A 25,967-nucleotide genomic window follows, 5' to 3' on the forward strand; every position below is an offset into this window, starting at 1 on the left:
CCGAAAGCCTCCATGGGCCCAGGCAGCTCTGCAGTGAGCCCCTGCCTGGCCGTGAGCTGCTCCAGGAAGGCCCAGGGCAGGGTAGGCCTGGCCCATGGGGAGAGAGCTGGTGGCTAGAGTCCAGGGCTCACCCCGGATGTGGCTGAGGCTGCAGGGAGGAGGGGGAGAGGAGGCGGGGAGCGGTGGGGGGAGGGCTGGAGTGGTGTGCAGGGTAGGGCTGTCCAGTATTGGAAGGACCTGGGGCTTGGACCTGTGCGCCACGGTCACCGGGCCTCACAGGGGCGGAGGTGAGGGAGGGAGGCCAGTCTGGGCGTGACTAGAACTTAGTCTGCCTTCAGGGCCATAACGATGCTGGGATCTTCAGCTCAGCAATGTGGGGGTCAGGAATCTGTTGTTAGACCGAAGTGGCACCTGCATGGGGACAAGGACACGAGCATTACCCAACAATGGGCAGAAGAGATGGAGAGAGATTTTGTCTCACAAGCCAACTCCAGCTACTGAAGAGCTCTCTGAGCACCGGGCTGGGAAGGCTCTGGGGCCAGGCGCAGACTGCAGGAAAGGGTGCCCTGACCAACCAGCAAAGTCTCTTAGGGGAAGGGCAGGCATCCTGTCTGTCTCCTCCGGGCCAGGCCTCTAGGGTCCTGCATGGCTCACTCCAGCACGCCGAGCTCCAGACAGAGGGAAACTCCGGGGAACAGCCTGCCAGGAGGCAACCGGGGGTGGGGGGGTGGGGGCGGGGGAGAGGGTCCAGAGTCTGGACACCAAGGACAGCTCCTTCAAGAGCATCCGGGGTTTGCCCCCTTGGGAGTCACGGGCCAGGCCTTGGGTCAGCACCATGGATAGCTCAAGGTGGGGGAAGCTGGAGGAAGGGGCTCCGCGCTCCACCCCTGGCTGACGTGGCCTGAGCCCAGCGCTGCCTAGGGCAGCTCCCCAGAATGGGACGGTGCCTCGGAAGGGAAGGGGCGTCCTGGCTTTCCCTTCCAAGGCCAGCTCATCCCCAGGGCGCTGCTCACTCTTGTCTCCGTGGACAATTTCATCGAGCTAGGGTGGGGCTGAGTCCTGGGGGGTTGGGGAGGTGTCAGGCATGCCTGCCACCAGGTGCCTCACCGTGTCCCTGCTCCCCCACAAGCCGATGATGGACCGGAACAAGGCAGCCGAGCTCCCCAAACTGCAGGTCGGCTTCATTGACTTTGTGTGCACGTTCGTGTACAAGGTGAGCAGGGTGGCCCAGGGCCTGGCTGGGTTTGCAGGGGAGGGGAGGGGGGTGGGCATGGGGGGGGGCGGAGGGGATGGTGGCTCCCATCCCCCTTGAATCTGCACTTAGAATCAAAATCCTCAGTGTCACCCTAAGGGGGTCCCCTCCCCATCAGTTCCTCAGCAGCACCATGAGCTCTCCGCCCCCCAATTTCTCCCTCCCAGAATGTCCTCCTGCTCACCTCGAGGTCGTACCTCAAACGTCCCTTCCCGAACCCCATTTAAGGCACCCCCGCCCAGGGCCTGCACACTGTTTTCAGGGCACTGACTGCAGTATATGTGCAGTGCATTTGTTCGGTGTCTGAACCCTGGGAGGAGGAGGGTGGTCCACTGTCGCCAGCTGGGTGCACGCAGCCCAGCAAACACCCGGGCACAGCCGAGTGACAGTGGGACGCATGCCAAGGAGCTGGGGCAGGTGCTGTGACATCAGCTCCGGGGACTGGCAAGGGAGTGAGGGGGCAGAGCCCTCCCGAGTGACACACACCACGACATCACAGGTCCCGCCCGTCTTGGGGGGGGGCAGACCCCACACTCCGAGGAGGTTTTCAGGTTGAGTGACGTCCCTCCTGCCCCACTCCCCACCCCAGCCCCCGAGGTCTCATGCTTCCCTTTACTGAAACACCAGCTCCCTTTTCTGCCCCCACCAAGGTGGGGGGCTGTCAGTGCTGGGGAGGGAGGCGGGACCAGGGTGCACATGCTGGTCCTGAGGTGGTCACTGCCTGGGACCACCAGGCACTCCCCTCCCACTGCCTTCCCCGCCTGCATCCACCCGCACAGCCTGTGGGCGTTCACACGTGTTCCTGGGTGAGCACAGGCTCTGTGTGACGTACGACGTGTGTATGAGAGAGGGTGGAGGAGCCCCAAGACCTGCACGTCTGGCCCGCCTTCCCAGCCCCCCTGCCGGGGGAAAGTCCCTTCTGCTTTGATGTTTTCTACTCTATTCTTGGGGACCTCGCCCCGCAGCTCCTGTTCTAACCTCAAGGACACAAACCCCCAAGTCCTTCTCCCTTTTCAGGCCTCTGCTGGGAACGTGGCACCTCCATGCCCCAGCCCAGCCCAGCCCAGCCTGCCCAGGAGCCGCTGGGGGTGTGGCCCGACTTCTCGGTTCCCTTTCCAGGAGTTCTCCCGCTTCCACGAGGAGATCCTGCCCATGTTCGACCGGCTGCAGAACAACAGGAAGGAGTGGAAGACCCTGGCCGACGAGCACGAGGAGAAGGTGAAGGCCCTGGAGGAGGAGCAGAGGAAGGAGGCGGAGAGGACGGCGGCCAAGAAAGGTCTGCGCTCCACCCCTGCCGCCACCAGGACCACACAGCTGGGCCCGGCCTGCGGGGGGCGGGCATGAGGCAACAGAGTTCAATCTGGAGAAAAGCCAGGCTTCAGGAAGTCCTGTGGTCAGCGCTCCAGGGCTCCTGGCTGCACAGGGCACAGGCGGCCACGTGGGGAGGCCCATCCCACAGGAACAGCCCTGCTGATTCAGTGTAGCTAACGAGCACGGGCTGCAAGGGCGCGCTCGGGGTCCTAGCCGGGAACTCAGGAGGGAAGTAACTGAGTGTTACTGCCTCTATAAAGGGGAGGAAAGCCCCGCTGAAACACCGTGAACTCTTAACAGCTCCTCTGTCCCATGATCAATCACCAGTGCCCTTAAGGAGCTCAGAAACTCTACCTACGCTCCCACGCCAGCCTCAGAGATAAACAGCAGACCCACAGAAGACGACAGGACGCGAGCTAGGAGTCAGTGTGCGTGGGGTCTTTCCCTGCGCTGCGTGCAGGTCACTTGTTCACCTTCACCCTGCACTGCGGGAACGTGGTTCTGTTGTAACCGCTCAGCACGCCCCCCAAATCAGAACCTGTGAGCTGTTGCCTTGTTTTTTGCTTGCTTGTGCTCTGGAACTTTTGTCGCCATTCCCTGAAACGTCCCGCAGGGGAGGGAACCAATAGAAACAAGCCAGCTTCAGAGGCCCAGGCTGGAGCGTCACCAAGGGCTAAACTAGGAACTGCTGGGCTGATCGGCTTAGGCCAACCAGGCCATCTCTGCCCTTCCTCCTGCAGGGTGTGTGGAGGGGAGGAGCTTGGCCGAACCCGTTTCTCGCTCACCTTCCTGTCTTCTCTTGCAGCGGGCACAGAAATTTGCAACGGCGGCCCTGCACCCCAGTCTTCCACCTGCTGCATCCTGTGAGCCGGTCAGCGGGCCCCCTGCCCCCTCACCCCACTGGGGCTGTGCCTCTAACCACTGGTACAAGAGGTTAAGAAGCCTGAGAAAATAACTGAAGACCATTTTGGATATTTTGCATTTAAGGTTTGTATGTTTACGAACCAAAGCCAACTACGAACAATTTGAACAGTGTAGCCTACCTTACACTCATCCATCTTTTGGATGCATAGTAATACCACCAAGATCTTCAAAAAGGGTCTGTGAACTGTGTGTCTAAAAGCACTGGGTGAATATATTCACACTGCACATGTATCTATGTATATATGGGTGGAGAAATGGATACATAGATGCCAATTCCCATCTGGTTTAGGAAAAAATATATGCACAAAAATTTAGAATAAAATCAAAAGAAAACATACTGCCCTTTTTTTATTTGGCGGAGGATGTTCATTTGTGACCAACCAGAAAATCCTGCCAGAAAGGTCCAGGCTGTAAGAACAGCAGTGATCAGACTTGAGTTGATCTGTGCAGAAATAATCTGTAATAAACGATGCCCGGGAGCTGCTCTGAACTGCACTGACGGACCAGCGCCTGTGGTCTGCCCAAGTCCTCCTGCACCACTGAGGTTTCCTTCATGGGAGCAACCACATGCCTCCAAGGACCTAATTAATGGTTCTGAGCCGGGAAGAAAAGCGAGTCAGACCCAAATGGGACAACGCAAGACTCACGCTTGAAATGGGTACTAAATTACCTGACAGAAATTAAGCACTTTTAACTCAACGTTAGCTCCAAAGCAAATGTTTCCAGATAGTGGAAACTCTTCTTGGCTGCATCCTTGGCCAGAACTGCAAGGCCAAATGAGTTGTTTTAAGCCCGGTTCAAGATGCTGCCCTCTGCCAGCGCTCCCAGCGGGGGTGGGGGTGGGGGGATGGACACGCCCCACAAAACCTTCAGCTCACAGTGGCACCTGGTGGTGACAAGGGCCTGCGACTGGGGGCTCCTCCAGGTTCCCAGGGGGACCCAGTGCCAGCTACCCACCAACCTCAGGATACCCCAGGGGGTGTGCACCATCACGCACTCCAGCCTCACCTTAACTGAAAACAGGGCTGTACGCCGCTTCTTTCTCTTCACGTTTGCAGATGAACTCATTTGACAAATAAACTGGGGCTCTAAGCCTAGGCAATCTGCTCCTGGCACAAAACTGGGAACAGTGACTTCTGACACCAGGCCTGGGGATGAGAGGCCACAGCCACCGGGGTGGAGTCTGCCGTCTGCTCCGGCACAAAGGCCTAAGCCCCCTGAACACCTAGCTGCACCCCAGCCTGGTCCTCAGAAGGCCACATCCCAACCCTGGGGTCAAGGGGAGAATGTGCAGGAGGGCGATGGAAATCCAGGTCCCAACCGTAAAGGCATCAGGCCATCTCCACCCCCACCACCTGCAAAGCCTGCCCCTCCCCTGCCCATCCAAAGGTCTGGGCCAGGCTCGGAGCATAGAAGACGGAGCAGCGCTCAGATGCCTGGCCAGCTGTGTCTCCGCTACAGACTGCATCCTTTGGCCTCCGCCACACATACCCCAGAGCAGGCGATGGAGGTTCTGTGCATCCCGCCCGGTTTATGCACTGGTCACTGACTGGTTCTTCTGGAATCCCTCCCCATCCACACCCCACATAACCTGAGAAGGTAGGAACACAACTGCTGAGTCTGAGTCCAGAAACCAAACAACCGGGGACAGTAAAGGAAAGTCAGAGAATCACACAGTACAGGAGGCTTTATTCATCCACACTGCTCTGGGGAAAGGCGGGCTCACTTTAATATGCTGTCCTCTCGGGCTGAAAAATTGGAAGGAAAACAGATGCGCCATTACACACTCGGGCCATCCAAAGGGCCCACTTTCGACGTTCGGTGTTAAACCACCCAGTATCTCATTCCATGGTGAGCCTGGCTATGCTCTGCTGCCACTCCCATCCTGGGCCTTCCTTATCCCTGCCGGTCCTGACTGGAACCTGCCGCCGCAGGCAAGGAGAGGTGAGCCTAGTTCTGGTCCTGGGGCCTCTCTGAGGGTGGCAGACAGTTCACCTCCAAGGCCTAGGGGCCCAGGTCTCACTAAAGGGAGTTATCACCGTGCACCCCCAACACCCACACTTGCTCTCCCTCCCACTCCCCCAGAAGAGGACCCAGGGGCCAGCAGGGACCAAGAAGGCAGCCCTTCCCCTCCACTGTGGGGCTCATCTGGAGTAGCAGCTGTTTCTGGAAATCCGGGTGGAGAACAAATCCATGAGGTTCGACAACACGAGTACCTTCTGCCAGTTCTTTCTCAATGCGTCTCTGCTCATCCTGCTTCTTTTTCTCCTCAGCTGCTATCCTCCTCTCCTCCTCTGCCCGGGGTTTCAGGTAATCTGTTAAAGGAAAGGGAAGGGGAGGGATGACATCAATGAACTTTTTCACCGAAGCGCTGAGTAAAAGGAATTCAGTCCACAAGCAAAGTCATCTTCAAGTGCACTGTGAACGCCACAGGTACCTGCTTTACCTAGATGTACGTCAAGGCCTGACACTCACTCAATAGAGAGCCCAACCCGGAGGGCAGCTATAGGGTCCCCGCTGCCACCCCAGGCGTCTTGCTGCCCCTCACTCAGGTCTCTGTGGTGCAAGGGGGCTGCCGGACCAAACTACACGCCTGCCGCGGCGGCGCTCAAGGGTCCAGCCCGCTCGGGTTTCTGGGTCTGGAGCCTCCCGCCCTGCCCCCTCTCCTGCCCGAGCGCGTCTACTGCCCGGCACCGGGGACCCCGCACCGCCTTCGAGAAGCCCCGTGAGCGCCCCGTGGGCTGGGACGGCTGTATCTGCCCGTGGTCACTCACTGTAGCGCTTGGCTCCGTAGGCCACGCCGAGGAACAAGGCGGAGTAACGGCCGAGCTGCGGGGAAAGGGCGGTCAGAACCGGCGGAGCGGAACCGGGGTCCGGGGCGCTGGGGACGGGTGCGGGGAAGGGGGGCTCGCACCCGCGGCGTCTGGGGCCGATGCGGGGGGGGCGGAATCGCAGCCTCCGGGTCGGGGCGCGGTGGGGTGAGAGAGGGATGGTTGTCCCGCCGGGCGGAGGCCGGGCCGGAAGTCTCGAGCTCCGCGGAGTCGCTCACGCGCGGGCCCACGCGGAGCCGAGCACCCGGCCGCGGCCGGGAAACCTGGTTCACCTTGATGAGCGGAGAGACCTGCACCGGCGGAACCATCTTGCCCGTGACCTTCGTACCGGAAGCACAACGCGGACCGAGAAGGACGCTGCAAGGGCCCGGAAAACATTGGAGACGCAGAAGCTCACCCGGGTGGGCGCATGCGCCGTCAGCGGCGAGAAGGCGCCGGAGCCGCCCCCTGGCGGCCGGAGGGAGAACGGCGCGCGCGCCCGTTCGCGGAGGGGTGACGTCACCAGGCGCGCGGCTCGCGACTGGCTCCGCATGCGCAGTGGCCCAGGCGGCACGTGCTGGTTCCCCAGAGCGGGTGCGACCCCTCCAGGCACTGACGTTTTCGGACCAGGTTGAGCACATATCGAGGCCCGCACACCACAGGTACAAATATTTGTAAAGTATAAGTCCACATTACAAAGTGAGAAATAGAGTGCTTGCTATCCTCCCTCCCTGGGCTGTCCTGCCCCGCCCACTGCGGCAGTGCGGCCCCAGCCACGCCGAGCCACGTCCAGGCCCGCAGCAGCCCCAGGCCAGCCCAGAGGACAGCCCAGGAAGGGGCTCGAGGCTCTGGGCAGAGAATCCGGGGTCCGGGTACAAAATGTAACCTGAGTGCAGGCCGGCTCCCAGCAGAGGGGGGTGGCCGTGGCCGGCCCCTCTGGGCTCACAGACAGGTCAGGCCGACCATGTGGCCTCCGAGTCGCTTCCCGGGAGTGCACTGCCTGGGGTGCCCCTTCCTGCAACCCCCACCCCCGGTCCCGGACCCAGCCCCCCAGCAGAGCTAGAGCTTCCTCACCCTAGGAGCCTCTCCAGCAGAAGGGGGCTCAGGTCTTCCTGAGAAGGCCACCCTAGCAGAGCCTGCTCCCTGGGTCTCCCCGACTCCTGCCCTCAGGATCATGCAGCCCCAAGCTTCACGGTTCACATCAGACAAGTCCTCATTCTCACTTCTCCTGCCCTCTGTTGGGGAGGCAGGGGTTGCACTGGTGGGGTACTCTGGCCCCCTCAGAGGAGAAGACTGTCTCCTCCAGATCTGTGGTCGGCCCCAGCGAAGACACAGTTGACCGAGCCCAGGTGTGCAAAGAGGCTGCCCAGAGATGGGCAGTGGTGGCCAGACAGCCTCCCAACTGAGCCTGCTGTGCTGACACACAGTTCCCATGGCAACGGGGCTTGGGGGTCTGGTGCGAGGACCACCCATGCCCTGGGCCCTGCGCTGCTCCAGGCATAAACTCCCGGAGAACCAGGGCTGGGGGCTCACAAGCATCCCTGCTCCACTGCTAGGGGAGATCACTTCCGATTCTAAAGAGAATAGAATGCAGGGACAGAAATTCCAGGGCACATAGAATGTGCTCAGTAAATCTGCACCAAGGGGAAGCCCCTTGGCAGCCACCAGGGGCCTGAGCAGACCCTGCTCCCTCTCCATTTGCTGGGGAGTCCTGGCTCTGGGCCTTCCACTGGGAAACTAGTAAATCACCTGTGCTGTTCCCTGGGCTGGGAGTGGGAACGCCAAGGTGGATCCTACAGGGCAGCTGGGCTCTTTTCTGAACCCTCTGAGGACTCCTGCCTGACACCCGTCCTCTGTGGCCTCTGCGGGGCCTGGGGTAGGGGGAGGGCCTCTTGACCCGCCCCCTCGCCACTCATTCCTTCCCAAGGAGCTGTAAGCACACATTGACTCCACAAGGCACAAAGTAATCCTCCTCCACCGCCCACATGCTGTGTGGGGATGCTGAGCACCACCCCTCCACCTCCATTTTGCCCTGGAGTAGCCGGGCAGATGACCTCAGGAGGCAAATGTGTTTTCCCTTCCCTGCATTTTAAAATAAACCAGATTCCTCAGCAACTCCTTTTTCCAGAATCAAAAATAAATTTCTCTGGGGCTGAAGGTGGGGCCAGAGTGCTGGTGGGGGGACCACATGCCGGTAGCTTCCATGGTGCCCGGGGGAGTGGCGGCCAGTGGAGGGTGCGCACAGGCCCAGGAACACACGCTACGGAAACCGCCCAGGGAAGACCCCTGAAGCCGGGGAGACCCACATTGGCCCACAGTCCTTCCTGGGGACTGTGGGGTGGGGTCGGGGGGTTGGCATCCAACCTGGCTCAGGACGCAGGGGCTGCCTGCTGACACCCCTGCACCTGTCAGGGCCAGCTGTCTGTGCTGAATCCCGATATTCTCCCAGGAGCCAGGCTCTGAGGCTATCTTTAGAGCTGTGCTCAGACCGAGGCCAGCCGCAGGACAGCTCCCCAGGGGCTCAGCTACCCTCCTCTGGCCCTCCCCGAGCCTGGGCCTCCTGAGCACAGACCCCATGGGCCTACCCCTCTCTCGGTGTGCTGTTCCCCACTCCCGCAGCCCGGCCGAGGTCCGTCCCGGCGTTGCACCCAGACCTGCTTGGTTGGGAGTGATGGGGTCCCCACGTAGCCCAGGCCCAGGTGTCCCACATCGGTCACACGTTAGCCCTCCAGGGGTCCTCCAGACAGAGCCCCCAGGAGCCCCCAGGCCCCTCCAGGTGGGTCACGCATCCCCAGCCAGGTTCCTCAAATGGTGAGCTGACCCCGGGATCGCGGATGGCAGGAGCACCACGTGACGGAGGGTGTGTGCCCCTCGCCCTCCAGCCGCAGCAGGTGCTGTGTGGCTCGGAGATGTGCCCTTGAGGACCCCCACCCAGTGATTGCAGCTCATCCCAACCCCACCCAGACCTGGCCCCGGAGGCTAAGAAAACTTGTTCTCCAGGTATGAAACCGTGGAATCCCATCTGCCCACTTCATCCACCCACCGGCCTCCTCCTCCTGTTCGGCCTGCAGACCCACCACCTCCACCCCTTCCTGCCACTAACTCTGCACTTCCCACCACCAAGGACCAGGGCATCTTCTCCCTGACTTTGTGGTGGCCTCCAACATCTGGTGCCACCAACGGGCACCTGAGCCAGGTCCCCTCCCCAGACTCTGCCCCTGGGGCCATGCTGTAGCAGGAAGATCTGGCTGAGTGCTGGGCCCAGCCCAGCCCATATGGGCCATCCTCCATCCCAGAAATGTCATCCCCCTCTGAGGGCCAGGCAAGGAGCTCCCTGCTGTGGGGACAGGAGGGCTGGCCCCAGGGCTGGGGTCAGGGCCTGGGACGTCTCTGCCACCAAGGCGGGGAGGCAAGGGCAGACAGGCATACTCTGGGAGCGCTTGCTGACTGGCCACCAGGGTCATTCACAGTAACTGTGTGCAAGTCTGGGAAAGGTGCCCATTCCTCTGGCTCCCGCAGTCCCCAGGCCCTTGACCCATGTGCAGGTCACCCCAGAGATGCACAGAATCCAGGAGAACACAGGCTCCAGGGTAGGGGGCAGGTGGGGAGGTGCCTGGAGGCTGGGGGCCTATTGGGCCAGCAGGATGGGGCGTCTGACTCACTGCTGGCTGCCAAAGCTCACTCTGCAGTTGTCCGGTCCCCCGGGTAGCCCTGAGCCTGTCCTTGTAGGGAGTGGCAGCCGGAGTCTGAGCTGTCCTGGGGGACTGGGTAGGAGCTTAAGACGGACGACCTCAGCAGGGAGGGCACAGACCATTGCATCAGACAGACCCAGGCATGGTGAGTGTGCTGCGTGTACACACACGAGTGTGTCTGTACCTGATTGCGTGTGGGACCATGTGGATGGGTGTGTGTGCACGTGTCACATGCATGAGTGTGTTTTGCCTGATTACGTGTGCACACAAGTTGAGTTTGTGCACGTGTGAGGGTCTGCGTGTGCTGAGGTTTGGGGGAGATCTGTGCCCTATGACAGCCCTGGTGACAGCCTGGGGCTGGAAGGTGGGGGTCCTGGCCTTCACCCTAGTGGGATCCCCAGAACAAGCCTTTCCACCTTCTGGCCGCCGGCACGGTTCACTTGCTCCCTGGTCCTCCTGGCTGGACTGCAGACTGGGCAGGGCATAGTTCAGGGTGAACCCTGGGTGCTGTGCTCTGTCAGGGGCCCCCCAGGGGTCCCTCTGACCATGCCAAGCACCTGCAGCTGCCCCAGCCCAGGGACACAGGCTTGGGGCCCCCTGGAGCCCCAAATGCCATGGTCCACCCATCCTCTGCATTAAGTCTCCCCAAATGCCTGGGTGCCCCCAAGGAGACCCTCAGGCAGGCTGGGGGACCCTGAGCCTTGGTGTTCTCATCTCAGGCCAGCAGGAAAACCAAGAAGAAGGAAGGGGGGGCCCTGCGGGCCCAGAGGGCATCATCCAATGTCTTCTCCAACTTTGAGCAGACCCAGATCCAGGAGTTCAAGGAGGTGAGGCCCTGCTCTTGTAACGGGAACCCCTCCACCCAGAAGCTCATGCCTGAGGGGTCCCCTGGGAAATGTAACGCAGGTAACAAGACCCTCGATCCAGAGTCAGGAAAGGGGGCGCCTGCCCTCATTCGGGGCAGCCCAGTGAACCTGGCCTCGGTTCCAGGCATTCACCCTCATGGACCAGAACCGAGATGGCTTCATTGACAAGGAGGACCTGAAGGACACCTACGCCTCCCTGGGTATGTGCCCCGGGGGCAGAACTCCACCACAGCACCCCGACTCCCCCGCCCTCCGGCTCCCAGGAGTGTCCTCCAGTCCCAGAGAGCCTCGCTCTGCTCCTGGGCCTTAAAGCCTGACCTGACTTCCCGTGGGCTCTGAGGAGGACGAGGGCCTCTCCTGGGGAGAAATTCCCCTCTAGTTTGATCAGGGCTGGCAGAGGGCATCACGGGGTGGGTGGCACAACCCAAGCATGGGCGTCCCAGGGCGGGAGGCTGGGTAAAAAGCTTGAGGAAGGGGCTGATGCCTCTGTGCGGGGGAGGCCGGCACTCCCACCCCCAGGCACGGTAAGGAGGCCCAGGAATGGAGCTGGGAGAGGACAGGGAGACCCACCTGTGCTCCTCCGAAGAGCCAAAGGCTCGTCCTTCTCAGGCGGCGCGGCCCAGCCCGTGCCCCTCCCTCACTCCCCACCTGGGGACGGCTGTCCTCAGCCTGAGGCAGTCCTGCCCTTGGAGCTGGGGTGGAGGCAGGCTGGTTTCTACCTGGGGGGTGCCCGCCTTTCCTCCAGGCCCCCTCACACCCAGGTAGCAGATCACAGGCCTTCTGGCTCCTCCCCCAACTCAGTCCACCTCCCAGGGCTGGGGTGTGGGGTTCTGCTGACCCTCAGAGCCTGCATCCACCACGCCTGGGCCAAGGGTGCCTGCACTGGCTCACCTCCCTCTCTCCGGTCACCCCATCTTTGTTCCGGGGTTGCCTGGAGAATGATGGAGGGGGGTGGCCCCGTGGGGCACCTGTTTGGACCACGAGGCAGCCAGGGCTGATGACACTCCTGCCCTGGAGTCCGCAGGGTGACACTCCTGCCCCCGTCCCACCCCCGACGTCTGCAACAGGCAAAACCAACGTCAAGGACGAGGAGCTGGACGCCATGCTCAGGGAGGCCTCGGGGCCCATCAACTTCACCATGTTCCTGAACATGTTTGGGGGGAAGCTGAGCGGTGAGTGCCGGGCCAGCCCGCAGGTCTGCCAGCGCAGTGTGCGCGCTGACTTGGTTCCAAGCACTTAGAGATCCACACGTCTCACATAAAAACCCAAATCTGCAGACCTCTTGAAAAGCCCCAGGACCTGGCATTCTGGGACCCACATTTGTGGGGCCCCGTCAGCCCCCCAGGGTGGGTGAGCTGACAGCCCAGACCCAACTCTTCGCCCACCGATGGGGGCCTCCGTCCCTCACTGAGAACTCGCCCAGCTCTGGGCCTAGCGGGACCCAAGGGACCCCGAGAACAGTACCCCTGGGGTGGGAGCTGAGGGTCTCCCAGGTGCTCAGAGTGGGAAGGCCATTCAGGGCACTGAGTGGGCAAGGGCATGGACCCCAAGAAGCCCAGGACTCAAGGCCTCCTGTGGGCAGGCACGGATGCCGAGGAGACCATCCTCAACGCATTCAAGATGCTGGACTCTGACGGCAAAGGCAGCATCAACAAGGACTAGTAAGTGTGGCCGCAGGCGCCCGGGCGTCACCAGGGGAGGAGGGGTGCCAGCCCCCCACCCAGCTTTCAGGTCCTGATTGGTCTGCCTGGGATCCTGAGTCCCTCAGGGTAACCGAGGGCAGGATCAGCCCTACCCACAAGGGGCCAGTGGTCACTGCCATTCAGACTGCTGGGTCTTTAGCCCCTTTGGGGGCTACTTCAGCCAGGCACTGTGAACGGACCTATTCGGTGTGCCAGGCACTGGCCCCCAGGGGTGGGGGGGTCAGGGAAGGCTCCCTGTGGGCACCCCCCCACCCCACCCCAGTGCCCAGGACTCACCCGGAGCCAGGCTCCCAAAAGGCACCTGCCCTGTGAGTGGGTGGGATTGAAGGGGGGGGGCACACCCACCTCGGAGCAGCCCTGTCCCCCCATGTGGACCCGTCACGGGCTCCCCTGGGGCCACTCCTCCAGTTCAGGGCCATGCCTTCTCCCAAGCAGCCTAATGTGGCCCCTCCCTCCTGTCCTCAGCATCAGGCGGCTGCTCATGTCCCAGGCTGACAGGATGACTGCTGAGGAGGTCTGTCCCGTCACCCCCACCCCACCTCCTTCCCCAAGGCCCTCTGTGAAGCCCAAGCATGGCTCTCAGGGCTCTGGGGGCTCAGGAGGAGGATGTGCCTCAGCCCCCAGAGGCTTCAGCCTTGGGGAGGGTGGGACGCCCGGTGTCCGGGGGGGAGACACCCGCCCCGGCCCCAACCCTTGCTCTGCAGGGTCTCCCCCCACTTCCTTCCCCCCAAGCACAGCAACAAGACAGAGCCTGGAGTCCAGTTCCTGTAATTAATCCACCTGCTGGCTGTGGCCTCGGGGACCCTCCCACTCCCTCCCACCCCTGCCTGGGCCTCACGACCCCCACCAAACTCGCAGGTTGACCAGATGTTCCAGTTCTCCACCATCGACGCTGCAGGCAACCTGGACTACAAGGCACTGAGCTACGTGCTCACCCACGGGGAGGAGGAGTGAGGGGCACCCCTACCCCCTGGGCCGCGGCCAGTTCAATAAACGCGAACCCACAAACCAGCCTGCGAGTGTCTCTTTCGGGGAGAGGCCAGGCCAGCCTCCCTGTACGCAGCCCCTGCCCCAGCCACCCTGGGTCCGGCCTGGCCGCTGGAGCGCCCCGCCTGGTCAGCGGCCTCTTGTCTACACAGCGGCAGCTCTCCTTGCTACATCCACAGGGAGTCCCCTGGGCCAGCCTGCCTGTGTTCGAGGACCCCGGGCCCCCCGGATGCTGGCACCGTCCTGACCTCAGGTGTGACTGGTGCAGCCGAGGAGACCAGGGCCTGCCTCTCCTGGCCGCCCCTTCAAGTCCCCAGGCCCTCTTCTCGTCACACCAACTGCTCCCTGGTCTCTGGTCTGCTGCAGGGGCCCCATGACGTCTCGGAGGACTCCCGGGGGAGGGAGGCAGAGCCAGGAGCGCCGGCTCCAGGAGGGGCTGCTGGGGACGGGGGGGGGGGCACGGCGGGGCCTTGGAGGGTGGCTGCCAAGGTTGCCAGGCACACGTCCTCCTGGATGGAGGGGCTGGCGTCGGCCTCGGCCTGCAGGCGCCGGTATGGGGTGTGGAGGAAGAGCACCCCAAGGCAGCTGAAAAGGAGGCACAGGCCGGCCATCGGCAACGTGGACACCGGGGAGCTGTGGCCCAGCTCTGCCGAGGCTCCCCAAGTGCCAGAGTGCCCACCTGGGTGCAGGGGACCCCGGACCCCACTAACCATGACCTCAGAGTGACTCCGGGGACAGATCCTGTCCCAGCCCCAAGAGGCCCCAAAGGTGGGTTCACAGCCATGAGCCCCGAGGTCACCGCACCAGGTCTGGGGACGTGGGCGTGCAACACGCCATCTCTCTGGTGGCCGACCCCACTCCCGCCTCTCTCACACTCTCTGTCTCTGTCTTTGTCTTTCTCACTCTCTGACTCTCCCTGTCTCTCTTTGATCTCATTTCAAAACCAGTCACATAGGGGTTAGAGGTTGAGCTCTCATAAGGGCCTCAGGGCTGCTCCCACCAGGCTGAGCCTGAGGTTCGGCCTATTGCCCTCTGACCCCACCCCGACGCCCCCAACCCCCACCGTGGGTGCCCTGCACCCGCCCACCAAGGACAGCGGAAGTCACCAAGAGGCCCATGGAGGGGAGATTCCCAGGGCTGGGTGGGGGTCGAGCTGCTGGCCTGCACCCTCGGAGCCCCAAGGCTGCAGTCCTCACCCTTCAGGCCAGCAGGTCCTGGCCGTCCCGGCAGGTGGAGGAGGATGGCTCCACGTGGCGCACGGTCAGGGAGGTGAGCAGCGCCGTGCTGGGCACACCCCCGGGCAGCCTGCACAGCCACGAGGCCCTCCGCCCTGCCCGGGGCACTGCTTGCTGCCCTGGCACCCGTAGTCATCCCAAGGGCAGGGTGCTGCTCTGGTCACCCACGGGCCCTGCGGCCAGCCCAGGCCAGCACACGGCAGGTGCTCAGGTCACCTGCTGTGTGGCCTGGGGTGGGGTGAGGGGAGGGTCTCTGGGTCCCCAGGGAAGCGCTGGGGGATGGGCACTCACCCCAGCACGAGGACCAGGCCTGTGGCCCACCCTCACCCACAGGGAAGGAACACTCGACAGCCAGCTGCATAGCGACAGGTGCCGCTGAGAAGCAAAGAGCCCAAACAGCGAGCAGGTGGCGGCCAGCGCAATGGTCTGTCCCCCCAGCTGGGACACCTGGGGGCAGCGAGCCGCACAGACGGATGCAGCAGGAGTCAGACATGCCACAGCCCTAGACGCCCAGACCCAGCCAGGCCCTGCACTGGGGGGTCAGGGCAGTGCCCAGGGTCGGAGAGGCCATGGAGCCTGTCCCACTCAGGGCCCAGCCCAACGAGCAGTGCCTGGGCCGGAGTGGGTCTGGATGTCCGTTACGGCCGACCTGCCAACTCCCCCACCCCGGGGCACCCCGCTTTGACTCGTGCAAGGTGGTCTCGGCTCAGAGGACTCTCACCAGGGCGAGGGCCACGCAGACCAGAGATGTCAGGCAGAGGCCGATCTAGACAGCTCCAGTGAAATGCTTGGTCCAGTCCACGTACAGGCCAAGAGGCAGCGCCCCCAAGACCCCAAAAGCAATGAAGAGAGCCCCGCAGAGGCCTGAAAATTCCTGGAGGAGGAGAGGAGGCGGGGGCACCCTGTCATCTGGGCCCCAGGAGGAGGCCCTCATCCTTAGGATGTACGCCGTCACTGGGGAGCCCACGGCAGGGTCACTGAACAGAGCCTGAGGCCCAGGCAGGATGACATAGAAGGCTTGGCTGCACCATTGGCTGGGGGAAGAGGTGTCCTCCCCTGGACGTGCCATTTCCCTGCGTTACCCCCACCCAGGAACTCAACAATTGCTAGAGAAAGGGCCTGGCTACTGCAGACACCCGTCAGTGCCGGTCACCCCTGAAAAACTGGGAACACAAGAGGCCCAAACCCCACACCCAGGGCTGATGCAGACAGTGGAGGGCACGGCCAGAGATGCTATGAGCAGAGCAAGTCCCTCTCCTCTGCATCTCCAATATCAGAGGGTCCCACAGGGCTGGGGTGGGTGGGGCAGGGGGTAAGCGCCATACGAAATCCCAGTGGAACACACTTGGGCTCTGCCAGCACCCCCTCCCCACGGCCACCACCCCACTGTCTGCAGACACAAATTTTCACACAGCATCTCAGTAGTGCCCACATCACCCCATCCAGGTGTGGAAACCCAGCGCCTGGGGAGGTCACGGGTCATTCCACAGCCACCAGCGGGAGAGCAGCGGCGGAAGAGAGCCTGTGGGGTAACAGGCCCCCAAAGCCCCGTCCTGCCGCGGGGCCCCCAGGGCAGGGCCGGCACCCACGCTGGAGTGTCCGTTCATGAAGAGGATCTGCTCCAAGAGGGACGAGAAGCTGGAGAAGATGCCAATGCTGCCCCCAAAGCATGCGGCCAGGGGCCAGGATGACGTAGGCCTTGTTCCTTGCGAGCCAGAGGCTCCCCAGGGCAGCCCCGCACCCTTCCCATCCCGGCCTCCCCCCGCGGCCCCGGGATCCCGCAGCACACACACGGCACTGACCAGCTCCAGCCCGGCTAGGAACTTCTGTGAGGTGGAGTGGACAGCCCCCACGGAGGGCGGGGCCGGGGGTGTGCTCTCCCAGACGCAAGCAGTGGCCAGCAGGGATGATGCAGATGCCCAGCTGCGGGGAGGGTATGCACGAGTGCACTCGCGTGTGTGTGCAGGCACAGGCCCTCGAGGATGCGTGACGCGCGTGTGGGTGCCTCATGCCTGCTACTCCAGGCTCCTTCCCGGCTACCCCCACAGGTCATCCCCAGGTGGACGTCGGCAAGCCCCAGGGTTGTGCTGGGCCTGCTCTGCTTTGTTGCATTTGGAAACCCAGCTTTCAAAATACCACCCAAAGATGACTGCAACAGCAACAGCCTCAGCTCAGCCTTCTCCAGGAACTCCATCCAGCGGCCACCTGGACCCCCCTCCCACCTCTGTGAATGACCCCACACTCGCCCACCTGGAAGCCCCTCTCACCTCGGCGCACCTCCAAACCCCCAGCCCTGAGCCTGCCCCACTGCCCCACCCGATCAAAGCCCTGGCTCTCTCCCTGGACACTCTGGGCACACCCTTGGCTCTCCGAGTCATTCTGGACCAGATGGAGTCACTCTCCCCTCAGACGCCCCCCGAGGTATCCATCACGCCAATGCTTGCCACCTGGGCTGACCGTTCTCGCCACCCTCCCCTTGCTCAGCGGACACACTGGCCTCTGGCTGCAGGCCCCACCCCTCAGCCTCACGTCCACCTCAGAGTCGGCTGGTCCCTCATCTCCCTCCCTCGCCCCCCACATCTCCCTCCCTCGCCCCCCTCACCTCCCTCCCTCGCCCCCCTCATCTCCCTCCCTCGCCCCCTCATCTCCCTCCCTCGGCCCCCACATCTCCCTCCCTCGGCCCCCACATCTCCCTCCCTCGCCCCCCTCACCTCCCTCCCTCGCCCCCCTCACCTCCCTCCCTCGGCCCCCACATCTCCCTCCCTCGCCCCCTCACCTCCCTCCCTCGCCCCCCTCACCTCCCTCCCTCGCCCCCCACATCTCCCTCCCTCGCCCCCCACAAACGCTTCCTTCTGCCCAGCTGCCTCTCGTCTCCCGAGCTGTCTCCCCGCCAAGGAAACCACTGAACATCCCAGTCCCTGGAGTTGTGCCTGATGCTGGGAAGGTGCCCAGTACTTGCACATTAGGAAACCCCACGTGCATGGAGTGCGACCCACGTGTGACCGCAGAAGGTGGCAAGTGCACACTCACACAGACAGGTGTGGATGCACGAGCCTGCCACTACGGCACTCGTGCACACACGCACTAGCACACACAGTCCATAAACATACACACACACATGCAAACACGTAGCCATTCATGCACACCGACACACTCTACACCATACACGTGGGCGCACACACACTCACGTGCATGCACTCCTGAGCTCCCTCACCATCAAGGGGATGTCCTCCTCCTTCTTCACCAGGGTAGGAGACAGCAGGTTGGCCACCAGGATACCCAGGGGGTTTGCTGAATAGACGGGGACATGTGTCAGCTCAGAGTGGCAGGCTGGTCCCCAGCCCCCAGGAGGAGTCCCCACCCTCCAAGAGCGGGGAGTGCACAGGTGCCGGGCCACACACTAAGCCAGCGGGGACGTCGGCCTCACCCCTGGGACTCGCACACGGTGCCCATCGTGTTGGCTGTGGCTCTCTGGTGCTCGGGAAACCACAAGGCGGCCAGCTTGGCTGGAGAGATGACCAGGGTCTGGGCGAGGGCACAGAGGCTCTGCCCACCCATGGAGAAAGCAAATGGGTCCTGGCTGCTGGTGATCATGCAGGGCTGGGAGCTGATCATGCTCCCCGCAAAGTTCAGCCACGCACACAGGATGGTCTGCAGGGCTGGGGTCAGAAGAGCTGCCCACCAGCCCAGACTACCCCCTCCAGCACCCCAACCTCCACCCACCATGCAATGGCTGGGGACCCAGATCTAGGGAGGAGGTGATGGCTCTCAAGCCCACACTAGGGGACCCCGCCCATCCCAGAGCACGCCCCAGTGTGGGGTCCGATTCACCGCCCAGCAGAGCCCAGCAGAGTCCAGAACCCAGATGGCCACCACACCGAATGGGATGGACACCACAAGGTAGACCAGTGAGAGCCAGTTGATCTGCTCGGTGCAGAGTAGGAAGTGCCGGGTGATCGTGTCAGCCACGGGTGCGAAGCTGAGCCACAGCTGTGGACACAGGCCGGCATCAGCCCAGGGGGCACTTACAGACACCACGACTGCCTGCTGTCCTGGGCGTGGCTGGCTGGTCTGTGGGAGGAAAAGGCCCAGCGGTCCTGTCAGGGCCAGGTTTTCACCCGGTCACACCAGAGGGAAGGCACAGAGCGGAGGCTCAGCTAGCACGCCCGGGCCGCGGACCAGCAGCATCTCTGCAGGTGTGGTCCCGGGGGCAGACAGAGGCCAACAACCCGGCTGGAGCCTGCAGGACAGCAAGTCCCCCCAGGACTGACCCTCCAAGGAGAAGGCCCGAGGGCTGTCAGCAGAAGAGAGGTGGCCCCCGTGCGGGGGCGGGAGGGGGCACCTAGACTGGGTGCGGCCAGAGCTGGAGCACGGGAGAGGGCCCCCCGCCCCCAGCCACGTGGATGCGTAGTTTGCCCAGATGGGCCAGGCAGAGGAGCACACTGGGGGCCACTCAGTGGACACTCAGTGCCTGTGGGGGACACCCAGGTGGACAAGGGCTTACTGCAGGAGGGAGGGGGAGGCAGGCCTGGCTTGGCCCAGAGATGAAGGTGTCGCAAAACAAGCCCGTGGCCACTCCAACTCAGCGGACCCAGCAACGCAGGAGCTCGCCCCGGGCCACACCCCCCACAGTGGAGGCTACGAGATCCAGGCTTCCTAATCCAGACAGAGCTCTGACCACAAAGCCTCACACAAGACACCGAGCTTGGGCAACAGCTGCCTTTCCTTCCCTTTCTTCAGCACAGAGCCGGGTGCAGATCTCCCAGGTTTAGGAAGAGCTCCACGCAGGCCCAGCTGCTTCCTGCCCGGCCTGATCCAGCGGCGAGAAAGCCTGGTGTCTGGTTGCCACACCTGCCCAGCTGAGCAGGCAAGCTCATCATCCCTCGCCAGCCTTGCCCCATCCTCGTTCCTCCCCAGAGCTTGTGGCCAGAGGGGCAGAGCCAGGTCTAAAACACACACAGCAGCGTGGGGACAACTGTTTGCCCCCATTGCACAACATTTCCCTTCCACTGTTCCCAGCCCGCCCGGTGCCCCCGCACGTCCTTTGAGAACGCTGGCAGCCGCCCCACACACTGGCTCTCACCCAGACCCGCTCCGGGGCCACCCAGACCTCATTCCAAGCACAGCCCCACCTGCCCTTCACACTGCCCCTCAGAACCCGAGGGCCCTGCTCATCTAGCTGCAAAGGGAGTAAGCAAGGGGCCATGTGGACTTGGCTGGGGCACACCTGATGGTCCCTGCTCCCTGTCGTGACTACACAGGGATCATGACAATTCCCGGTGCGATTCCTGTTTGCTCCATAATGACTTGTGAACGAGAGAAGTGCAGTGGGACAGCCGCGGTGTACAAGGACCTTCTCAGGGCCGCCCGATGCCTGTCCACACCCAGACTCATCAGAGCAGCTCAGGGGGCTGGGGGAGACCGCTGCTCTGCATTCTCGGACCAATGCACCCAAACCCAGTTCTGGCTTCACAGCGTCTAGACACAGGGACGTGGTGAGTCCTGCAGAGAAAAGAGGCTTCTGGAGTCCCGGCAGACCCCAGGCCCAGGCTGCAGAGGCCACCTGTCCCAGCATGGGGCTAGCCAGCAAGGAGAGGAGGGAAAAGGCCCCAAGAAGCTTGGAATGACATCCAAGAGGGGCTGCCACCCGAGAACCTCTCCGAGGCGGTGTCTTCCTGCCTCGCCTGCCATCTCTCCTCCTCTCGGTCTCTGCTTCTGACTGTCCCTCGGCCGCTTGGCACCTCCCTGAGCTGTGGGTCCCGCTGCCACCTGCAGCTCTGCACTACGTGATTGTGGCCACCCAAGGCTGCCCAGCCAGTCCCTGGGATCCTGAGGGAGGCCAAGCGATATTCCTTCAGGCAGGGTGGCAGCACAGGGGAGGGGAGCCCAGGGAGCCGGTGCGGCCAGCACTGCAGCCTGATCCCCAGGGAAGGCGGCCACTCGGGGTCGGGTTTGGGAAGCGCGTGCAGATAGATGCCTGCCCAGGACACACGAGGGTGGCCCGGCCCAGGGCTGGAAGGGAGGAGAGAGGTCCATCGGCTGAGCCCGGCAGGCAGCGTGTGATGGGCTGGGCAGAGCGACTGGGGCCTCAGGGGTGAGTCTGGGGGAGAAGCAGGTAGGGAGAGCTGGGTCCCTGGAACTGGCAGACCTGGTTCTCACTGCCTGCTTCTCTGGTCTCGGGGGCTGTGATGATGAACACAGTCCCAGACAACAGTGGGGACAGTTCTAGAACAGGTGACGGGTCACTGCAGACCCCAGCTGGGTAGCTATGAAGAGAACGGTTGGGCAGGTAAGGAAGGCCTCCTGTGAAGGACCTTGGAACTGAGTCAGAAATCCAAGGAAGGCATCCAGGGCACAGGTAAGGGGGTGGGGAGGGCAAGAGCCAGAGCCAGATGCGAAGGCCTGTGCCAGGGGTTGTGCTTTGCAGAAGGGAGGGGGGGACCACTGGAGGAGTCCTTCGTGGCTGTGGACAGTGACCCCCTCCTGTGGCAGGAGAGGGATCCTTTCCAAACCAGCGAGGGTCACAGGACCCAGGCGCAGTCACTGCGAGGGCAGACACAAGCCCCGTTTTCCCTGCTCAGCCACGGCCAGGGAAGGGGTTCTCCATGCCTGTCCCACCCTGAGGTCGCCGCCGTCCCGAAGATCCCGAGAGGTGGAGGGCCGGTCCTAGCCCGGCCGCAACCGGGTTCTCACTGTCCGAGTCTCCGGAGAGGCGGGCGCCCGGCGAGCACCGGGACACGGGCGGGTGCGAGGAGCGCGAGCACTTGGGCGCGACAGTCGGGGCTCAGCCTGGTCCCGGCCTCGGCTTGCACCCCCGCCCTAGCCCCCCGAACCCCGAGCCCCGTACCGCGGCGTTGGAGCAGGTGAGCAGGCTGATCACCAGAAGGAAGTCGCGGCGGGGCGCGTAGGTGCGGCAGCCCCCCAGCACGCTCCGGGCGGGCGTCGCGGCGACCCCAGGCCATGCCACCGCCGGCCCGCCATCGCCGCCGCGCCCGGGCTGCCGGCGTTTGGAGCCGCGCGTGGGCTGGGACCGCCCTCGGAGGTGGCGTCGGGCAGTCCCCGCCCCAGGGGCAGGGGTCAACACCCCGCCAGGCGGAAAAGGGACGAATTAAGAAGCTGGATCTTGCCCCGTCGGCCGGGACAGAAATCAGCCGCAGAAACAAGAACAAGGTCCCCTCGCAGGGGCCAAGCCGGGCCGCGGCCTCCCCTGGTCCCAGCGGCGGGTGCAGGACAGGGCGCCGGGAAGTCACAGCCCCGCGGGAGGCCCACAGTTCCTGCAAGGGGTTGTGGAAAGATCCTTCCGCCCCCGCCACCCCCCCCCCCGCCAATTCCTGAGGTCCAAACAAGTCACAAGGAGCAGCAGAAGGCCAGCCTGGAAGAGGAGGCTGGGGTCAGTTTGCAAAGCGCCTCGAATCCGTTCTAGTCATTAGACTCAGCCCCGTAGGGCAGAGGTGGTCCTGGTAGAGGAAGGAGGGCGGGGCCCCCTGTCCTCAGACAGGGGAAGGGCTGTGCCAGAGCACGGGCCTTCGCCCGGGGAGGGGGCAGGCAGCTTCTCCCACCTGGTTATTATCTGCAGTTTACAGCTGAGAAAACAGCTAGGGCAGAGCTAGGAGATGTAGGTTTCTGTGCGCTGGAGGGCAGGGAGGAGGGAGGTACCACCTTGTCCCTCTGCCACAAGAGCTCCCCTGTGGGCGCAGGAAGTCTCTTGTCCAGCTTCCTCCCTCCCCCGAGGTCCACCTTGGACATCTCTCCATGACTCCCCTAGTATTACTCCTCCTGAGGTCACCTATGTAGCTCCCTATGTGGGGCTGACATAAATGGACATGATGCTGGCCTTGTGCGCTTCTTCCTCTCTGCCTTTCTGATGCTCCTGCTCTACTGTGGGATTCCGCTCCCCATCCAGAGGGCTCTTATGTGGAGGAGGCAGCACAGAACAATCAATCACATTTCTATACACCAACTTGGAACGTGTGGAAACCAAAATTAAAGACACATACCATTTACAATTATGTCAAAGAAATTTGAATACCTGGGTGTAAACAGCAAAGTGTACACAGGACTTGTATGCTAAAAATTATGCAACAGTAATGGAAGAAACCAATAAAGACCTAAAAAAAATGGAGAGAGATACCATTTTCATGGATCAGAGAACTCAGCATAGTAAAGATGTCAAGTCTTCTCAGATTGATCTGTAGGTGTAATACAATTCTCATCAAAGGGTTATTGTAGACATAGACTGGGAGAAAATATTTGCAAACCATGTACCCAACAAAGGACTGGTATCCAAAGTATATAAAGAGCCCTCCAAACTCAACAGTAAAAAAAAAAAAAAAAAAAATCTCCAATTAGAAAATGGGCAAAAGCCATGAAGGGACATGTGTCCGTATCTTGACTGTGGCATGGATACACGGACCCACACACGTGATACACTCGTGTCAGGTACACACACACATACACACACAGTGAATGCAAGTAAAACTGGAGAAATCTTAAAAAGATCGTGGATTATATCAGCAACTGTGTTATGGCTGTGATGGAGTACATCTGTGTTTTGCAAGATGTTACTTTTGGGGGAAACTGGGCAAAGTGTACAAGGAATCTTGGTATTATTCCTTACAACTGCATTTGAACCTATAATTATCTCAAAATAAGCTTAACTTTTAAAACTCACATAATGTGGCAAGTACATTCATTTGGAAACAATGACTTTTTCTACTCACATTTAAAGAAAGAGTTTTGTTTAAATTCTGGACAACTATCTTTACCGTAAGCATCTACACTGTTCAGGTTTTGACTCAAGCTGTACCAGCATCCACACAAGTGTCTTTCTGCACCTGGAATCCATGTGCGCATCTCTGGAACCATCACATCTTGGACATACATACCCTTTAGTGATCTCCGCACAAAAACCACCTTGCATCTTACTTTTGAAAATCGTCTTTAAAGGCTTGTTTAAAATAACATACGACGCACACGATTATGACTAAATCTGTGTTTCAATTTCTTTTTTTCCTTTTTTCTTAACCAAATATAGACTCCGATCAGCATCCCACACTACCATTAACTGAAGCTTTTTCAGGCTGATGTGTCCTCCTTAAACTGTCTCCTGCTCGTGATTAGGCAACCGAGGGGCGTCTCTTTGCCAAGATTGGATCAAAGGCAACACGTCTTTGCTGAGGATAATATCGGAGAAGAAAGCTCACCTTCCAAGAGGAGTTGCCTCATCCCGTTTGTTTGGTGTTTACTTGGTTTTTATCTTCTCCCCTCAGGAGAAGACCAGCTACGTGGGGGCAGGAATCAGTCTGTCCACGCCCGAATCCCTGGAGCAGGATGGGGCCGGCATGCGGTTGTGGCTGAGAGGGGACTGTGTGGGGTGGGTGCGCTTTCTGCCTTGTGCCCCCCTCCGTAGTAGCCCCTGCGTCTCCAGGCCCTGGCCTGCCTGGCAGGTTCTTGGAGGGGGCCCATTTCCCCAGAGCGCACCCCTGGGGCGGAGCCGGCCAGACTGTCTGGTCCCAAAGCACAGCGTCCCCTCCCAGAGTCTAAGCCTTTACTGTTTCCCTCAGTTCCCAGCTGCTGAAGACCACACACCCCAATACCACCCTGACAGGGAAGTGAGTAAGCAAATCAGTATCTGGATTCTCTGGCTGCATCAAAATGGCAGTGACTTCATCCTTATCCGTGTGGGAGGCCGAGCAGGGAATCCTTCCACTGAAAACACGTGACAAACCTGCACTGGACCATGAGCCTATTTACTTAAACAAAGGAACGCTCTGGTCACCTTGGCCTGTGTGCCGCTGGCTCTCCCAGAGAGAAGCCCTTAGGGTGGCTGCTCCCCACTACCCATGTCCGCCCCTCTGTCTTCCCCCAGCATAGGTGGGGAAGGTCAGCACGGGCTTACATACACCCCAAGGTCCTGGCAACAAGTATCTGGGACCCAACTTGCTGTTCTTCCCACTGGGGAGCCTGTGACCCCATCCACCCTCCCTTGCTTTTCAGAACCATTCAGCCTGTTGAAGAAGTAGGGGCTTCTTTTGTGTGTGTGTGTGTGTGTGTGTGTGGGTGTGTGTATAAACAAGATGGACAACTTTTTGTATGTGCATGATGTGAGGTCATATTGTTGGGGCGGGGAGAAAGAGAGAGAGGGAGGGGGAGAGGGAGGGAGGGGGAGAGGGAGGGAGGGAGAGAGAGGGAGGGAGAGAGGGAGGGAGAGGGAGGGAGAGAGAGGGAGGGGGAGAGGGAGGTGGGTATGTAATGTCGTGCATGGCCTGATGTCCATCTATTTCGTGTGTGTGTTATTAGATGGGTATCCAGTGTGTGTTCACAGTGTGTTACGTAAGGCTGTGTGGCTAGTGGTTAGTAAGGTATGTGTGGTTTGAGATGGGTTTTGTCTTTTGTGTGTATATATGGGGTAGAAAGTTTACCTGATTTTTCTGCCTGGATGGAAAAAATGGGCATCTCATTCTTTGGTGTAAGATGCATGTGTTAGGTCAGAAACCTTGAAGAGTCTGAGACTGCTCTCTCTGCAGCTGACAAGGTGACCCAGCACAGTCTCCCACGTGTGCCTCTGCGGGATCGCGACCCCCCGGGTCAGAGGCAAAGAGCGTTGATTTCCTGCAGCCGCGGCGATGCCCCCGAGCAGCTCCTCCACGTCGTCTCCACGGGCATGCAGGTGGCACCCGTACCCGCAGAGGGGTGTGTTTCAGAAGAACCCTGAAATTAGGAAACTCTGATCTTATACAGGACTGCTGGAGACCTCCCCATCCTGCCTTCCAGAGAGAGAAACCTTCTCTTTACTCTGAAATGTAAGCAAATCTTCTCCCAGTGGGGACATTCCTGTCTGCCCTGGAATGTCTCTGAGACAAACCTTCTTGACTTGGCTGTAAACGACCTTGCTCTGAGAGTCTGGACCTCGCAGAAACAGAGACGTGAGATGTTCATGGAGAACTGCTTCCCAACAGCATCTATTTTTTAAAAATACTTCAAGATGGGTGTCTAATTTTCTATGTGTGGATATGGCGTGACAGATCATTTAGCATGGTGTTCTGAGCTGGAAAAGTATGGTGTATGTGTGTGTGCGTGCGTGTGTGTGTGTGTGTGACATGAGTGACTAATTTATTTGTTTAAAATGTGAGGTGGGTGTCTAGCTTTTTTCTCTATATGGCTGAAATTAGTATCTCATTTTTCTGT

The 25,967-nt window shown here is 61.1% G+C and overlaps 4 protein-coding genes across 4 annotated transcripts in view; 2 read left to right on the forward strand and 2 right to left on the reverse strand.

Moving 5' to 3' along the window:
• PDE6B (phosphodiesterase 6B) overlaps window positions 1-3,430 on the forward strand; it is a gene marked incomplete at both ends in the record, with an annotated part of 28,419 nt that extends 24,989 nt beyond the window's left edge. The window contains 3 exons of the mRNA XM_082611612.1: window positions 1,130-1,213; window positions 2,372-2,528; window positions 3,369-3,430. Of these exons, the coding sequence (XP_082467738.1) occupies window positions 1,130-1,213; window positions 2,372-2,528; window positions 3,369-3,430 (303 nt within the window). The remainder of the gene's footprint in view (window positions 1-1,129; window positions 1,214-2,371; window positions 2,529-3,368) is intronic.
• Window positions 3,431-5,156: 1,726 nt separating this feature from the next.
• ATP5ME (ATP synthase membrane subunit e) lies at window positions 5,157-6,745 on the reverse strand. The gene is made up of 4 exons (XM_082602075.1): window positions 6,591-6,745; window positions 6,262-6,316; window positions 5,704-5,802; window positions 5,157-5,235 (listed from the first exon to the last, which is right to left on the reverse strand). Exons 1-4 carry the CDS (start codon window positions 6,624-6,626, stop codon window positions 5,210-5,212), a joined length of 216 nt encoding a protein of 71 aa, XP_082458201.1. The 5' UTR covers window positions 6,627-6,745; the 3' UTR covers window positions 5,157-5,209.
• MYL5 (myosin light chain 5) lies at window positions 6,728-13,512 on the forward strand (the record flags this gene model as incomplete). The annotated part of the gene is made up of 11 exons (XM_082643241.1): window positions 6,728-6,810; window positions 7,060-7,169; window positions 7,582-7,646; window positions 8,917-8,926; window positions 9,369-9,493; window positions 10,709-10,816; window positions 10,980-11,055; window positions 11,923-12,027; window positions 12,438-12,516; window positions 13,024-13,072; window positions 13,417-13,512. 11 exons carry the CDS (start codon window positions 6,728-6,730, stop codon window positions 13,510-13,512), a joined length of 906 nt encoding a protein of 301 aa, XP_082499367.1.
• Window positions 13,513-13,837: 325 nt separating this feature from the next.
• On the reverse strand, window positions 13,838-22,526 carry SLC49A3 (solute carrier family 49 member 3; the record flags this gene model as incomplete). Its single annotated transcript, XM_082643252.1, is given in 17 exon segments — window positions 13,838-14,178; window positions 14,749-14,850; window positions 15,072-15,099; window positions 15,102-15,164; window positions 15,167-15,227; window positions 15,502-15,546; window positions 15,550-15,654; window positions 16,370-16,459; window positions 16,461-16,485; window positions 16,572-16,676; window positions 16,678-16,703; window positions 17,995-18,096; window positions 18,225-18,431; window positions 18,612-18,770; window positions 21,628-21,804; window positions 21,908-22,054; window positions 22,437-22,526. Coding segments are annotated over 17 exon segments (1,836 nt in total). The 3' UTR covers window positions 13,838-13,874.
• Window positions 22,527-25,967: the final 3,441 nt, after the last annotated feature.

Source organism: Mesoplodon mirus (assembly GCF_964341445.2).
Source record: "Mesoplodon mirus genome assembly, chromosome: 2".
Lineage (NCBI taxonomy): Eukaryota > Metazoa > Chordata > Mammalia > Artiodactyla > Ziphiidae > Mesoplodon > Mesoplodon mirus.